At 39.5% G+C, this 16,415-nt stretch overlaps 1 protein-coding gene across 1 annotated transcript; it reads left to right on the forward strand.

Annotated features, from left to right (window-relative positions):
* Positions 1 to 3,344: 3,344 nt before the first annotated feature.
* Positions 3,345 to 8,964, forward strand: LOC113021724 (heme transporter hrg1-B-like). The gene is made up of 3 exons (XM_026166438.2): positions 3,345 to 3,725; positions 7,269 to 7,436; positions 7,808 to 8,964. Exons 1-3 carry the CDS (start codon positions 3,596 to 3,598, stop codon positions 7,942 to 7,944), a joined length of 435 nt encoding a protein of 144 aa, XP_026022223.1. The 5' UTR covers positions 3,345 to 3,595; the 3' UTR covers positions 7,945 to 8,964.
* Positions 8,965 to 16,415: the final 7,451 nt, after the last annotated feature.

Genomic DNA, 16,415 nt, shown 5'->3' on the forward strand with positions numbered 1-16,415 from the left:
CCATACAACATAACTTGTTTTAGGTGGTCTTAAATATTGCTTGTTAATTAATCCTAAATAGATTTATAAAATTGGCTCACTTCAAAAGGATTGTTTTACTGTAATGCAAGTTTATTAAATTAGATGACCTAAAGATTTTTGCTTTAAACTAACACAATTCAATTTCGTGGAACCTGTTGACAAAATAATTTTAATTAAAGTCAACGTTTCATTTTTTTGAGTGTAATTGCCCAGTGCGATTACAGCATACAATATTATTGTCACTGCTACATTTCTGTGATGGGTACCAGAAATTATTTCTACTACTAATTAATTACCATTGAGCTCAAAGGTCCTATTAATAAACGGTTAACGAATGTGTATTTATGAAGACGATTTGTGAGACTGGTAAACTTACCTTTGTTCGTACGATAGTCTTTACTTTCTACACGGTGCATTTCAAGGTCCTGTACCCGTCCGTCGGTAAACTGTACCTGGGCTTGTTGCAGTGACCTGAAGTTACTAAATTTCACGAGTGTATGCACTCACTCCAAGAACCGTATAATTATAAATATGAGCGTGGTGAAGTTGGGCAGCACGCTAACGTATTTTGTCCCTCTGTGTGCTCGTAAGGATCTAACACTTTCACTGGTTTGATTTTTTCCTCGTATCTTTTCTTTGACTTTTCATTAAGTCTGTCTTTGTACGGACCGGCATTGTTCTCCTTCGTTTTGTACATACCTTTTTGGGGGGCAAAGAAAAAGCAAGAATTTATTGGAACCGAAGAATGAACGTTTTGCGGTGCTGCAAATGCTTCCATTTGATGCAGGTACTTGGATTGTTTTGCCACGAGTTACCGGCATGCAATGCGCGAAAGTCACGTGGTCTGTCAATCTCTATTGTCAACTGCTGTTTTTGACTGTGTCAGTCCAACTGACATTACCCCTTACAAAGCTCATTCTTTGACAATTTGATCCATTTCAAGTCATCAGTCTTCATCTTTGAGCTACAATAAAACTGTACCAGGTCTTCTAAAACCCTTTACCATCTTCCCCTTTTTGTATAAAGGTCATTTTTTATTCTTACAGTTCTTCAGTTCTACAGTTCTGACTCTAACTCCTGTTATCTTTCAGATTTCCAGAACTCTTCCAGAACTCAGGAAATCACACGATAGGGTGGGGCCAGGTTTCACAATGAGCTCACCTGAAACCCTGGCTGATTGTGACCCACACCCGTTTTCACACCTTGGCTCATGTGATTAGGTAGAGGATCATCAGGGGGTCCTTTTGTCCCTCTTTGGGGGGAAACTCCCACTGGGTTTAAATCTGGGACTCTCCACCTTTTGACCCTTAGAACTGAAGAAGCTTCTTTGATGAGAGGTGAAACGTCTTCAAGCAACTTAAAGAAGTCCAGACACTTTTCTTTTCAAGCTCCTTAGACTACAATGACCTGGATGACTGAGAACCTTCACAGACAACTCTTCATTATGTTTACATGTACCTTTAACTTCAACCCCAGGTCATATTTGGTATATATTATAGAGTTGCACATTTTGTAAATACAATTGATATGAAGAAGCAGCAAGGTCTAGGTTGGCACACAGCTGTGTTTGTAACAGAAAGTTTTAACTTTTTCGAAACCTGCTCTTACCAAGCTGATCGTGCAAATGAGCAACTATTTCTGGTGTAAACCTCTTAGCATCCACCAGGTTGCTGGTGAACCACTTAGAGTGGCATGGGCACTCGAAGCACTTTATAGCCTCATTCACGCAAGCACTTTTTTCTATGCTCAAGCATTTTCTAACACTGATATTCCAGTGGATGTATCGGAGAGCAACTTGGGCTTAGTACCTTGCCCGGGGATCAAACCACCGACCCTCTGATTAGTAGCTGACCTGCTCTAGCTCCTGGGCTACAGCCACTGAAAGCAGGAAATATAGCAGTCCAAACATGAAGATGCGAAAGCATGGATGACATTTGTGGTGTTTTTAAAATAAAATATATATAAATAAAAAAAAAAGATCCTTTTTTGGGCCTGATGAAAGGACCTCTGGCGTAGGATCACTGAGCTGATTGTCTGCATGGCAGTGGAAATTAGGACTCTACAATAAATATATTGTAAATAAATATATTTTTATATATGTAAATATACCATTGCCCTTCTGAATGTTGTTGTGCTCTTTTGCCAAAACATTAATTGTGCAGGTTTAGAACACTGCTGCAATCAATGGAGTGCTTTGTATGTAAGATAGCATTGTGTCAGAGGTGCCTGTGGTACTCTTTGAATTGATGGCAGCATAAAATTGGAGAATATTTTAAGAGGAGAATTTGTGTCCCAAAGATGAAAACATCCTTTAGAATAACAGCTCCTCACTTTGGGAAAATTATTCTAGCTTTGTGACAGTCAGTATGAGTTGTTTGGAGAAAACCAAACAGCCTATCAGTACATAACTCACAGCATTATGACCATTATCTGTCTTATGGTTTTATCCCTTTGATGCAGCTTTGCAAACCTAAGCTGTTCTGCCATGTGCTTTTCTTAGAGACGAGAGGCCTTTTCCTTGTATAGCTTCTAAAGAAGCCATACTTGTTCAATGTTTTTCTGATTGTACTGTCATGAACTTAAGCATTTAACATGCTAACTTCTGTAGCATCTTAGATGTAGCTCATGGTGCTTTTGCAACCATTGCATGGTCTTATTTTGATGAGCAACACCTATTTAGCCACTTAATTCCCATGAAAGCAATGAGAGCCTACTGAGTGTTTTACAAGACGATTTAGAAAGTGACAACTTTCTTTTCCACATGACTGTATAAATGGATTATCTTGACCCAGGGATGCCATTTAGATTCAGAATATGGGAAAGACCCCATGAAGGATGGCTGAGGATGGGATGAGAATTCTCCTATGAAGACAAGACAGGAGCCTTTGTACCAACACCAGCAGTTTCTATGGACAATGTGGCCATCTGTTTCAAACGCAGTACACAGATCAAATAAAATTTTATTATAACAGTCCCAAGAAGCACATTATTTTATTCAAAACCTCCATGTAAATCATGCCGGATCATTTTCTTATTTTTTTCACTTATGATCTGCCCAGATAAAATAAAAACACATTTGCCATTCATCACCTATGAATCCAACATGCAAATTAAAAAGGGTTTTAATCCGTCCAGCTGTTATTTTACACACACACACACACACACACACACACACACACACACACACACACACACACAGAGCTCTGAGGTAGATAATTTCCTCTGTGGTCCTGTAGGGGTTGCTGTGTCCACCCACCATGATCAGATTTCTTGATGACGTAACGCAAGGCTGTGTGTTTTTGCAGCTGGATAGGACATCCCTCATCAGAAACGCGCTGTCATGTTTCACAGTAACCACATTAACCATTAGCCAGCAGAGCACACGCGTTGTTTTAGTCACACTGTGTCCTCGTGGACCTTTTTTTTGTCAGGTAGATATTTTATTATTACCAGCTCTTACCTCCTGCTGCTGCAGCTCACAGACACTCGGCTCTCCTCCAGCCCAGCCCGCGACTGCTTCTCCCCACACAGCCTTTATTTTATTTTTTTTATTATTAACTTTAAATTTGCAATCATGGGTATCAATAAGACGTACATGAGGATCGCCTATGCTTCGTTTGGTACGATCGTGGGCTTTTCAGCCTTTCTGGTGTGGAACTTCGTGTACAATCAGCCTTGGACTGGAGCCATGGGGGGACTGTCAGGTGAAGTAAACACTCTCTGCAGCGATACATGTGATGAGTGTGAGGAGCAGTGAATGAGAGATTTATTGGCATTTATGGGAGCGTAGAGTTAGAGATGTGTCACAGGTATAACTTCTATTTCAAGGCCAGGTCATCTAACTTTATGACACATGCGGCAACCAAATGTGTGCGTAAATATTGCACTTTTTAAAAAAAAATGTTTTTGTTAAATTTACTGTTTGTCTTGAAGACCTTAAAATAATCAGATGTCACTTTATGTTCATAAACTTCTACACAAGTGTCTTTTTTAAATAGAAAGTTTAAATATGTTCAAGACCCAAATCCTATAAATCTAAGTAAAATAAGTCGCTCTGTGTTCATCTGAATTATGAATTAATTCTCAGAACATTTAGACAAATAACACTATCCACAGTAGAAGAGTCTTTTTCAGCATCATTTATTAACAAGTATAATAGCATTCCTGTTGTTTATACTTTAATCTGTTCCCACTGGTGAACACCTACTAGATCAACCATTAGAGTCTCCGTTCTCCAATGTCAGTTTTTAAAGGACATTTTTAAAACCTTTCCAATCCTGAATCACCAGTACTTTGTATGACTTACTGTGGACATTGATGGTGAATAAGGGAGCGTGATGTATAATCCATGTCCGAGTATAATCCGAGTACAGATTTACACCTGGTCAAAGGGCATGTCTGTGCAAACTCACAATAAAAGGAAAATATGTCAACATTGCAAAAGAAAGGCTGTTGTTTTAGAGCAGTAGCATTTCCTTTACGACTGTGCTGCTTTGAGTTCAGATATTATCATGCAGTGTGAACATATGGACAATGGACTTGACAGGATGTCACAAATCGCAATGTTAGATCCTGTTAGGTTTGCCAAAAAGATAAAAATGCTTCCGCCCATGCACAACCGTGCAACGGTGATAAAAGAGTTGCATCTGGAAATTTGACCTTTGAAACTCTATCGAGGTTTACAGATGAGCATCTGAAACCTCTGCGCTCATCTGCTGATAGGGTGTAGTGTACTCAGTGTTAGCGGTTGTTAAATGTGCATTTTTACCAAAGATCAAACTAGTTAAAGTACAACAGTGGTGTCATCTTTTTGTGCAGTTAGTCAGTAACCATTCCTAATTACATTGGTAGTAACACATTAATCGGACTGAAAATGAAGAGCTGCAATTTCTTTGTCCATCAGGCTGGGGCGTAATTGACGTGCCTGATTTATTTCACAGTCAGTCAGCGTTGAAAAGAATTGGGCTATTGATTTTAATCAAAGCTGTTATTTTATTAACACAATATCAGAAATAATCCAGCACATGAAGTAGAGTCATGGTTGTTGTTGTATGCTTGCATACAGACTGTCCATCCCAACTTCTTTTTTTTAAATATATAAAAAACTTAGCACACAGTAAACAGTTAAAGGTTCATTTGCACCATACCATGTTTTCCTCATTCTTTTAAAAATACATATTGATATAATATCAAGATTTTGAATTCTTTTACCCACAAGTAAATCTGAATCTGATCCTGTGAGACCACAAACATGTTTACATGATGATGAGTCATCCCACAGGAAAGAGCAAAAGTGTATCCTGTGCATCTTCACTGATCTTCAACTAATATAAAAGTTGTTGCACTTCCTTCTGTTGCAATGACAAAAAGAGAAGTGTGATTTGTTGACTCAGCATTTGGCAGCATGCTGTGTCATGATACAGCATTTATTGATTATACAAACAAAAGTTCATGACCAGTCAAATTTATTTCAATGACTGGTATATGCAGTCATGTGAAAAAGACAGTTTTCACTGTGAAAGCTAAGTACACTCTTACTTCTTCCATATGAATTAAGAGGGTAAATAGTGCACCTGATTAAATGATTCAGCAAGTGTGAGCACCTGTATAAAAGCAGATGTTTTGTTAATTTTCTAGGATCGAGCTTTCAAGTCTTTCCGGAAGTGACACCCCAGCAAATTTACAATAAGGTTAGACTCAAACTCAAAGGAGTTTCTGAACAAGTATGGCTCATTTGGAAGGGATACAAAGAGAAAGCCTCTTTTCACTAAAAAGCACATGCAGATGTTTGGCTATAATGCACTGCACAAACACCTCGTACCGACTGTTGAGCATGGCAGTTGGAAGGTTGATGATTAGGGTTTTTTCCGCCATAGGAGCTGAGCTCCTGAAGTAGCATCTTGTAGTCACTATATCAACCATGAACTGCTCTGTATACCCAGGTATTCTAGAGTCAAATATGAAGGCTCGTGTGTTACTTAGCTAAAAGTGGGTTATGCAGTACAACAAAGTTCCCAAGCACTCTAGCAAATCTATAACGCAATGACTGAAAGAGAAAAGAATTAAGGTGTTGCAATGGTCCAGTCAAAGTCCAGACCTCAGCTTGATTAAAATACTGTAGCAGGACCTTAAGAAAGCTGCGCATAAACAAATACCCCAAAACCTCAATGAACTCAGCAAACAAAGAAAAGTGGGCCAGAATTCCTCCCAAATAATGTTAGCGACTAACAACTTCATAATGAAAACCATTACTTTAAATTATCTCTGCTGTGGGTGGTGCTACAAGCGTCTGAATCATGAGGTGTACTTAGTTTTTCACAGGCTCTTTCACATGGCTGTATGTTCAGTTCAGCTGTAAGTGTGTTGTTTACTACACATTTTTAATGTTAGTGTTAATTGTCAGGGACAGTCTGCATTAATGAAGGTTACCATAAATGTGCCAGCGTTAGCCAAATGGCTGAGGCAGAATCTGCCTCCTAGCTACTTTTTGAAAACATAAAAGTCATTAAAGGATAAAGTGAGCAAAAACTAGGCAAACAGTTGATGTTAGACAGAACATACAGTTAGCTTGTATGAATTACAAATCAATCAAACAAAAAGAAAATGTGAGCATACCGGTATAAGGAAAACAGCTAGGTATGATGGCTTTAAGGTTACATTCAAAGTTAGAATAATGTTCCAGAAGTGAGGAGCTGTTATTGTAAAGGATGTTTTCCTCTTTGGGACACAAATTGGTCCCTCAGAGTATTTTCCAAATTTCCAAGCTGCCATCAACTCAAAGGGGGTTTAAAACGTACTTGACACAAGTTTAATCTTTAATCTTTTCCCCACTGATGAACTCAAGTAAACTGAAATCAAACACTTGAGAATCAGAACTCTTATAGATACCACCAAATACAGATTCTCAGCCAGTCTCACTGTAATATTCAGACTTCCTCCTCCAGTCAGACTTAGTTTTCAGCACCAGTCCTGACGTAAGGCTTAAAGGTTAGTAAAACAAGAGCTTTAGCATTAAATCTGAATCAGAGAGGAGTTGAATATGTGCACAACAACTGCAGCTCTGTTACAGTGCAACAATAAAATTAAAAAAGTGTAATAATGTGGAAATGTGTTGATGCATTTACATATTATTAGAAAATGGCAAGAAGGTGGATCATATCATGTAAAACCTGTAGTACTCTGCCTTTTAAACAGACTCATGAAGCTGAAAGCTAACTTTGCTGTCTGTACCTGGTCTCTTCCTTCAGGTGTGTTGGCACTCTGGACCCTGATCACTCACATCATGTACCTGCAGGACTACTGGCGGACCTGGCTGAAAGGCCTCAGGTTTTTCATGCTCATTGGGATTTTCTTCTCTCTGCTGGCACTCGCAAGCTTCGTTGTTTTCCTGGGCATTGGCGCCCTATACAAAGACAGTGAGTTGTTCGGCATCACTTTCTGGTCTCACTTCATTTTTTTTTATGTATATTGTTCATTACCAAACAGCTCTGTGGTGTACATACTCAGACTTGTTGCTATGTGAAATCATTGTTTATCAATTACTTATTTCAAATAGTTTTATTATTTGACCCAGTACTTTGCAGCCAGCATCTTTTACTTTACAGAAGAAAGGGTTCAGTTAAAAGATGGTTGTAGAGTGGGACATTTAATGTGTTTAGGTCCTAATAACCCCAAGTGCTTGCTCACAAGGGGTTATTTGATTGTCAAAGTGCCCTGAGGGAGCTGTTGTGTGGATTGGTTCTATATAAATAAAATTGAATTGAATTGTGTGTCTCTGTTTTCGCAGCCTTCACTGACCCTCAGAGCTTCTACCTGTCCTGTGTGTGGAGCGTCATGACCCTGAAATGGTCCTTCATGCTCACCCACACTGCTAAACAATACCGCACTGAGTTTGAGGACATCGGTATCCTCAGTGACTTCTGAGGGAAAGTCCTGCATCTTACAGAAGATGCACAGACTTGCTCTCACAGTGTGGAGCTGATGGAGGAGTAAAAAAATAAACCAGCAGTGCTTTTTTTCTTTTCTTTATGCAGAGCATCATGACCTTGAACAGGGTCTCCACGTCACCACGTACTGGTTCATTTTTAATTCTGAGCAGGATTTTTCGCTGACTTCTAAACTTTTCTGATAAATCCAGCTCCGTTTTATACTAGCCCAGATAGATTTTATTTTCTTACTTTTTCGTTCACCCCCGAATATACACAGTGTCCTCTTGGTAAAACATTCCTAGAATATGATCAATTTTTTAACCACATCGCAGTTAAAGAACTTGTTGCAAATTTACCGACTCTTCTGTGAAAACCTTCAGTTCAACGCTGCAGCCACTAGGGGGTATCCCTCTTCCAGATATAAATGTACAGTTCATGGGTGTTTCTTATCGTTCTATCTGTGTGATATTTCTATTTAAGGTGGTTTTTTTTTACTAGCTTACAGGTTGTACATTGAGTAATCAAATGACAAAATCAGATCACAAAGCACCGGTCCCTTGATGTACAGTGATTTAAAGCTGATATACATTCACACACTGCTTTAAAAGTGCGTCGAGGCCTTATTGAAGGCAGGTAAGCCTGAAATCCTTCATCATTTAGGCTTTCCTGTGAAATTCCAAATAAGCACCAATGTATTGGTACTGTATGTTTCTGAACTTTGAACCAGCATTTTTATTGTATGAGTGATTTTTTTAAATTTTATTTTATTTTTTGTCTGTGTGACAAAAAGGCGAAACGGGCATTCATTGGGCTGTGATGACACTGTTATGCACACTTAAGTAATCAAGTTACTTTGTTTTATATCATCCATGTGAAACCAGATTATGGACATTTATATTGTAAGGTGAGTCTGGAAACTTTGTGCATCCGCATGTATCATTTGACTGAATGTAGGTGTGTGTGTGTTTGTGCAGGAGTGTCTCTAAGAGTGCTGTTAATAAAGTCTGAAAATGTGCATGGCTGTGACCAAGAGCTCTTCCTCTTTTCTGACCAGGAATTTCTTTGTTTCTTTTGCACTTTCTGTTCCTCTAAAATTTTTAATGTCTGCTGTTCTTTAAAAAGTACAACCCCCCCCCCCCCCCCCCCTCCATCAAAAAAATAAATAAAATAAAATAAAAAAATCACAAAGCTTATAATGTGAGTATTAGAAACTATTATGGAATCAGTTTGAAAGTGTCATGCACTCCTCTTCTGACTAAGCCCGGGGCAGAAGGGTCAGTGTTTTTAGGCATTAAAATGTGATTTGCACCCTGACAGGAATGAAGCACTTCTCCCACCAAGCCGAGCCACCCTTCTGAAGAGAAAACATCCCCACTGCATTGCAATCGCAACAGTAAACGCAGGCAATAACCTGCACTTTGAAGTTGGGCAATTATTCCATTTATCCACATTTTTATTTTGTCCCTCAAAGGAAAGGTGGGGGGTGGGGGAGGCTGGTTCAGGGTGTTTTTTTTTTTTTGCTATATGATTTTGTTAAAGCAGCTGCCTGATAGAAGCACTTTGAAGTTGATGTGAAAAATATGTTAGCGAATTTTTACAGTGCTATCATTTTTTGGTGTTCTTTCGCTCATTAAGTTATTTGTTAGGAGAAAAATATCTGGCGGAAGAAAAAAAAGTGTCCCCTTAATTCCATCCTGCAGTGCTCATTAAGGAAAGAACTCCTGCTATGCTGAGGATTAAAAGAAGTGAATTTTGGCATGGTGCTTGGTTATTTACTATATTTATCAATAACTTTGATCCTGGAAAAGCCACCATGATTATTTCACTTTGTTGCTGTCCTACATCCTTCCTCTGCGTTTTACCAACATTTTTGTGGTGCTTATATCTTAATTGCATTATACTGGTTTGTTTGTAAGCCCGGAGAGTCTCGCAGCATCAAGGTAATTGCGATGTTGTGGTTAAATCACCATGGTAACGTTGTTTTTATCTGGCTGTTATAAACTTCGACATTAAGAAACTGAAAAACAATCCAGCTCACTTTCCATCAAGCGGGCTGGGGGCTTTGGAACCAAATGCACCCTATTAAGTTTATACACCAGCCTGTAAAATGTGCATGTGTGTGTTTGTGTGTGTGTAGTATGTAAAGAGAGGGAGGGGTCTCTTTTTATTCAATTACAGGACTCTACCCAAATCAAGGGAGGAAGTTGTCTTGACTGGCAGTCTGGCAGAGTGTGGAGAGACTGGAAACAATAGTTTAGACATTCAAATAACCCAAATATCCTAAACATCCTGTATAATTACACACTGCAGAGCAAACACAAGATGACTGTTTAAATCTATAGCAAGCAACCGGCAAGAAGTAAAGATGTTCCTTTGCATTCAGCATACACTTACAGTCAGAATTTGAGTGTCTGACTTCAGTTATAGAACAGCAAATTTGGACCTGTTCATGTGTTCACACTGGCACATGAAAGTGAACAGTTAGAGCACATTTAGCTTTTGTAGATGTGTCAACAGTCTGTTCACACTTATATTTATTATAACACCATTAGCATCAAAATGCATAGAGAGAAAGAAAAACTTGGTCCTCATTTTAAAATGTTTTATTGCAAAGTGAAAGTATTAGTAGATTATTGGATATTTACTTTTAATTACATTGCTTTTTCATTTCAGTTTGCTCCACTGTTGTTATTTGGCTGCAAAATATAAGGTGACTTCACAAAGTGTGATGTATTCTTTTGTATTTAACTAACCATGTTTAAAAAAAAGTTAAAACTGCTCCCTGAGCAGTGATATTAATCCAGTTTAAGCCATATTATGCATTATGATTCTACAGCTCAAAAAATATTGCGAAACATGTCAGATGTGGCTGATTTAAATATTTGAATTGAAAAATATGCAAACCATTGCATAATTTATTGAGAACAAGATGGCACTGCCAGTTGGTGAAATGCAAAATTGTCAACCCTGGGAGAAAATTGGCATCAAAAATCAAAGTTACCATTTTTCAAGTGGTGCAAGAAATTATGTAGGTGCAGAAATTACTTGTACTAGCCTTTAAATATGTGTACAGCACTGTTTCATCTTATATATCGTCTGCTTCTGAGCATTTATTTAAAGCATTAAACCAGTGGTTTTTGAAAGTTTTGATGACTGAGTACATTTTTGGGGAAACTGAAGGGCTCACAAGAAAATTGCACACATCAAGTGTAGTCAATACTCTTACGCCTGCTCCGAGGATAGCACTTCATATTGATAATCTGTACTGTTTTAGAGGTTTTTTTTTTAAATCATATACCTGATTTAACATAAAATGGTAAGCAAATACAGGTGTTTGTAATGGCATTAAAGTTTCTGTTCCATTTTAGCATGGAGCCCTAATTTATTTTAATGAGAAACACCTTTGTCTAAATACTATCTTCTATCAAACTGTGGCTCCTGTGGCTGCAACATTTCCTTAATACCAGGTGTACTTATCAGTGTTAGGAAAGTTTAGTCTGCTCTAACAGAAAGAGAAGAAACTCTGGTCTCATTCTGCACAGCTGTTTCATAGAATGACTTGACCTGCAGATAAATCAAATGTACAGTAGTGCATTCTTGTCCTGCTGCGCTCATAGACCACATAAAATGTTATCAAGGGCTGCGACTGCCTCCATGGACTGCACCTTGAGAACCCTGGTATTAAAATTGTTAGGGGGCAGAATGAGTGTTTAAATATATTGCTGGAATTTCACATTTTGATACCTCCTGGACCTTTACATACCTTGACATTTGCAATGTATGTAAAATATAAACAGCCAGGTGACTGTAGGAAAGGAAACAAAACAAAACAAAACAGGGTGGGCAAATTTTTTTTTCCCAATGGGCCAAATGAGAAACTAGGACTGTTGTGGACAACAGTCCCACCAATAATCTTTTTTTTTTGTGGCCATCCACAATAGTCCTACCAACAAGCTTATTCGCCACACCAATAGGCTTATTGGTGGGACTGTTATGGAGGGTAGCACCAGTAAGCTTATTGACGTGGCCCTTGGGACAACAGTCCCAGTTTCTCATGTGGCTCCTTGGGAAAATTAGTTGCCTAGGCTTGGCCTTTAACATAATAGAAGAAGCAGTACAACTGTAAAAGTGTTGAAGATGTATACTGTACTGGTATTGTAGTGTTCAATTTCTTGAATGAAGTAAAAGTACTTTTACTTTAGAGTGCCAGATAGAAGGTGAACGGGGATTTACGGGTTTGCTGGCTTTTCCACTGCGATTGACGAAAAGCGGAATTAATCATACAAAAATGAAGTATTTGATCTAAAAAAGAAGCATCAGGAAGAAAAAAAAAAACGAAATGAAAAGAAAACATCTTGAATTGGTCGAGAACCAGATGGCCGCTTTGACATTAAGAAGTTGCTTTGGCATTTTAAGAAGGCAGTCCCAGAATGATTTCCGAGGAACTTCCGCAAAGCATGGTACAAAGCCCACAGATATTTAAGCAATATCCATAGCAATTTACTGTTTTATTTACAAACTGAAACATATGTTTCTAGACCTTTTGCAGCCCCCCCCTCCGTCCAATCCCTTCCTTTTAACACACTGATTTACTGATGCAGGATTTCTCCCTGTTTTTCCGCTTTTCTCTTTCTATTTTTGACCTTTTTCCTCCTCATCTGTCTGTCTTCATCTGCACTGACCATCACTCATCAGTCAATTGAATCGGCTGTTGACAGCACGCTAGATGGCTTACCTTTACACTCATCTATTGTTCATTGCTCCTCTGATGTGTTTGTGTGTGCGATGCTCTCTCCGCCTCTGGGACCACTGCGAGCTTGCATCTGAAACATTTTAGAGAGACACATATTTGCTGTTTTAGAGCACAAAGGGATATGCCATGGCAGAGGCTGTTTGAAGTGGCTTCACAGGGGGAACCAAAACCAGAGCGAGGGATTTGAGAAACCATAAAGAAACGTTAACGCAATGTAACTTTGGTAAGGCCATCTAATCTAATGGAAGTGGGGCCTGATTCAATGTGAAGGCAGACCCCTTTGAAGCTGGCTCTGTTGATGTTTCTAATGCAATAGCTCTGCTTCAGAAACGCAACATTTCCCTCCACCTTGCAGACAGTGCTTCACTGGAACGCCCGACAGAGCTGGATGCGTGATAGTGTCTAATCCTGGATTTTCCAGGTTCACACTGCTTCCAGGAACTAGCATTTGAAGAGTGAGTTTTTAGACACTTGACCTGACAGGGATCTTTATCTGAAGAACTATCGCTCAAACTGATTCATGGTATATGTGTATGTTTTGTTTGGGGGGTTTTTTGGTCTAAAAAGGACCATAGAAAGCCAGAAAGGTGTTTGATTGCCTTCTCATCTCATATTCAGACATTGTAGACTTAACGCCACAAGCTTTTGGCTTGGTGTTGAATGTACACTACATTTCACATATGGTAAAAGGTCATTATTGTGTTTCTGTTTCACATTCAGTTGAAAAAGTGCTGTAGAAAGAGTCTCTTCCTCCCAGACAATACTTGCGGCTTGATAAGCTCATTTAAGAAGTTCACACTGAAACAGGATTTTCCAAGTGAAGTGGCCACATGGTCAGCGCTGATCTGCTGACTCACTGTCAGGCTTACTTACAAGAAAAGTGAACCTAACATGGTGAAGTTGTGTGGCTGACTCAGCAGTGAAAATGACTCTCATGTGATGGTTTTCTATATATAGAGCTTGATCACATCAGCGTCTTTCTGCCTAGAGTCAGCACTAAGTTTAAATTAAAAAACATTTGGGGGACGGGGGGTCATGTTGACTACAGAGGCAGCTTTGATAGAAATCCAAAAATCCTTATTTGTGTTTACTGCCAATAAAGTTCAAATCTAAATGTACTTGCAATGTGTTGCCCTTGCAATTCATTTTCTGATTCACAGGGAGATCACAGGACGTGCTGCTCGCACATATGGAGATGATATGATGTAACAGTGAAGCAACACATATGCACACCTACCACTTGTTTATACCTGCATGTTTAACGCATGTCTTTTTGTGTCTGAAATAAATCAACACACTTAATCAAGAAAGAGAAATACCACTTTCACATAACACACCTTTAATTCAGTGGTTCACAAACTTATCTGCCACGTATCAGTCATTACTAAAAAACTAAACAAAACAAGCAGGCCCATTTATTTTCAGCAAGCTCTCATATTTAATCAGTTTAGTTCCCTCCACCTTGCACACATTGCTTCATTGGAACAACCGACGGAGCTGGATGTGTGATAATGTCACTACACATTCCCACCCCTTCTTCTGTCTTGTAGCCATCATGCACTGCTTCTTCTTCTCTGAAAGTGCCAGAATGAGTCCCATGACTCTTTTTTTCCAGCCTAACCTGCTGCTCCGCCTGCACCAACCCAGTGTGTGTTATCCCCAGCTCAGCTGTGAGCTCCGCTGGGACTGTTTGTAATGTGCCACGGATGGACCCCAGCACTTAAACACTGTAATCAGAGCCAGAGCAGGATATTGGCTAAATTACACATGAAAGCAGGGACATTTGAAGGAAGCCCGAGTGCTAAATATTATGATAAATTACAATCTAATACGAAGAAGGCACAGCTAAACAAGAATAATAGATGCTTGTGCGCAGCGGGGGTAAACACACACCTAGAAAAAGTGTGTCAATCAAGCTCACCTCGAGGTCTGTTCAGGAGCATATCTGGACCATCGATTGTAAGACTTCAACAGCAAATGAATTTCACCAGTTGTGAGAAGTTTTTATTTTATTTTTTTATTTATTTCTGCATTATGAAGCATGAACAAAAGTTGTATGTGGAAAATCAGTGTTTTTAAGGGCTTGTCAGTGCCGGCGGATGGATTTGGTCATTTCAAATCAGAGATGAAAGCCCGGGAGAAATATTCTCGTTTGGATTTCTGGAAACAGATGAGAAGAGTCTGTATCATAAATATCACATTTGGGTGAACAGACACCAAAGAGGCAGGAAACTATGAGAAACAAAGAGCCTGGTGAAAATTATAATTATAATAAGACTTCTATGGGCTGTTGTTGTTGTTTTTTCCTGCTTCTTCTTCTTCTTCTCCTTTTTAAAACATTTTTTTGTCTACCTGCCCAGGGGAAATGGTTGCCCATTTTGCAGTGAGCAAACTCTGATGTAATTACCACTAACTGCGTGTTGTCTCTGTAAAACAAAATAAAATAAAAACGTCATTAAAGCAGTGGAGTGTCTTTTTTTTTTTAATGTGCTAGGTCTTGTGCAGGTATTTTTAGTGCTGAATAACCCGTTGTGCTTTTGAGATGTTGGCGGGTGGATTTTATGAGCTGTTTCCAGTCTTTATGCTAAACTATGTGTAACTCTGCAAATAAACAAATAAATAAAATGAATGAATACATTTCGAAGCCTTTCTTTAATCGAAAAGGTCCCGAACCAGGAAAGGCAGGAGGTTTGACTCTGTGTTTAGATCATCCACACCTCTCCTCCTCATTAGTAGTCTTCAGGCTCCCACCACCATCACCACCACCACCATCCCCCACCTACCATGCACCTTCACCCCACCGCACACCCCCCAGCCTACTCCTCCCGAACCCCTCTAAGTGGATACCCCACAGGAAGGGCTTCTCCACGGAGGGGAAATGGGTCCCAGATGTCTGCCTTTGTGTCACTATAAGCTCCTGGGGAGGGATGGAGCTCTTGAAGGATGGGTATGGTTGTAGTGTGCTGTGTGCAAACTTCAGTAACTGCGGGCAGGAGGGTGAGGAAATTCTCAGGGGTGAAGGTGAGGAGGAATTCAATGATTGGCTCCTTTTGTTAGGCCAGTATGGATTTCCAAACACATCACTTACGATCGGTCACGCCGCTGCGCTCCTACCAGCTGAGTTTGTCACCGCGGAGTCACATGATGGTAATTGAATTGACTGCATTACGGACATAAAGATATTTCCCCCTGAACTTCAAAGTGTAAGCGTGGCTACTCTTCAGTGCAGTATTTCAGTCAGGCTAAAACCATCTGGTGGAGAGACAGAAACAGACAACATACTGGCTTTTTGGATATCCAAACCCCCCGGTGTGTGTGTGTGTGTGTCTGTGTATGTAAGCCTATATAGTGTATGTTGATATATTGATATGTGTATGATCTATTTTCAGCTCTAAAAAAAGCTTAATTATGACCCCTGTGGAAACAGAACAAAGATGAGAGCAGGTCTGAGTGTTTAGTGAAACATTATGTCAGGACTTTGACAAGGAAATGAAATGTGCAACATCAATCAGCCTATGAGGATCGAGATCAAACGAGCCTCCACACTCCTGCATCTGGTTCTGTTTGGACAGCCTCACTTTTTTCCCCCCTTGTCCCTCTCCTTTCTTCTCCTTTTTCTTTTCCCCCCTTTTCTCATTCTTCTCCCATTCTCTCCTTCTTTTTTCCGCCTCTTCTATGCGCCACGACATTCTTGTAGGCCTACCCGCTTATGT

Source organism: Astatotilapia calliptera, chromosome 5 (assembly GCF_964374335.1).
Source record: "Astatotilapia calliptera chromosome 5, fAstCal68.1, whole genome shotgun sequence".
Taxonomy (NCBI): domain Eukaryota; kingdom Metazoa; phylum Chordata; class Actinopteri; order Cichliformes; family Cichlidae; genus Astatotilapia; species Astatotilapia calliptera.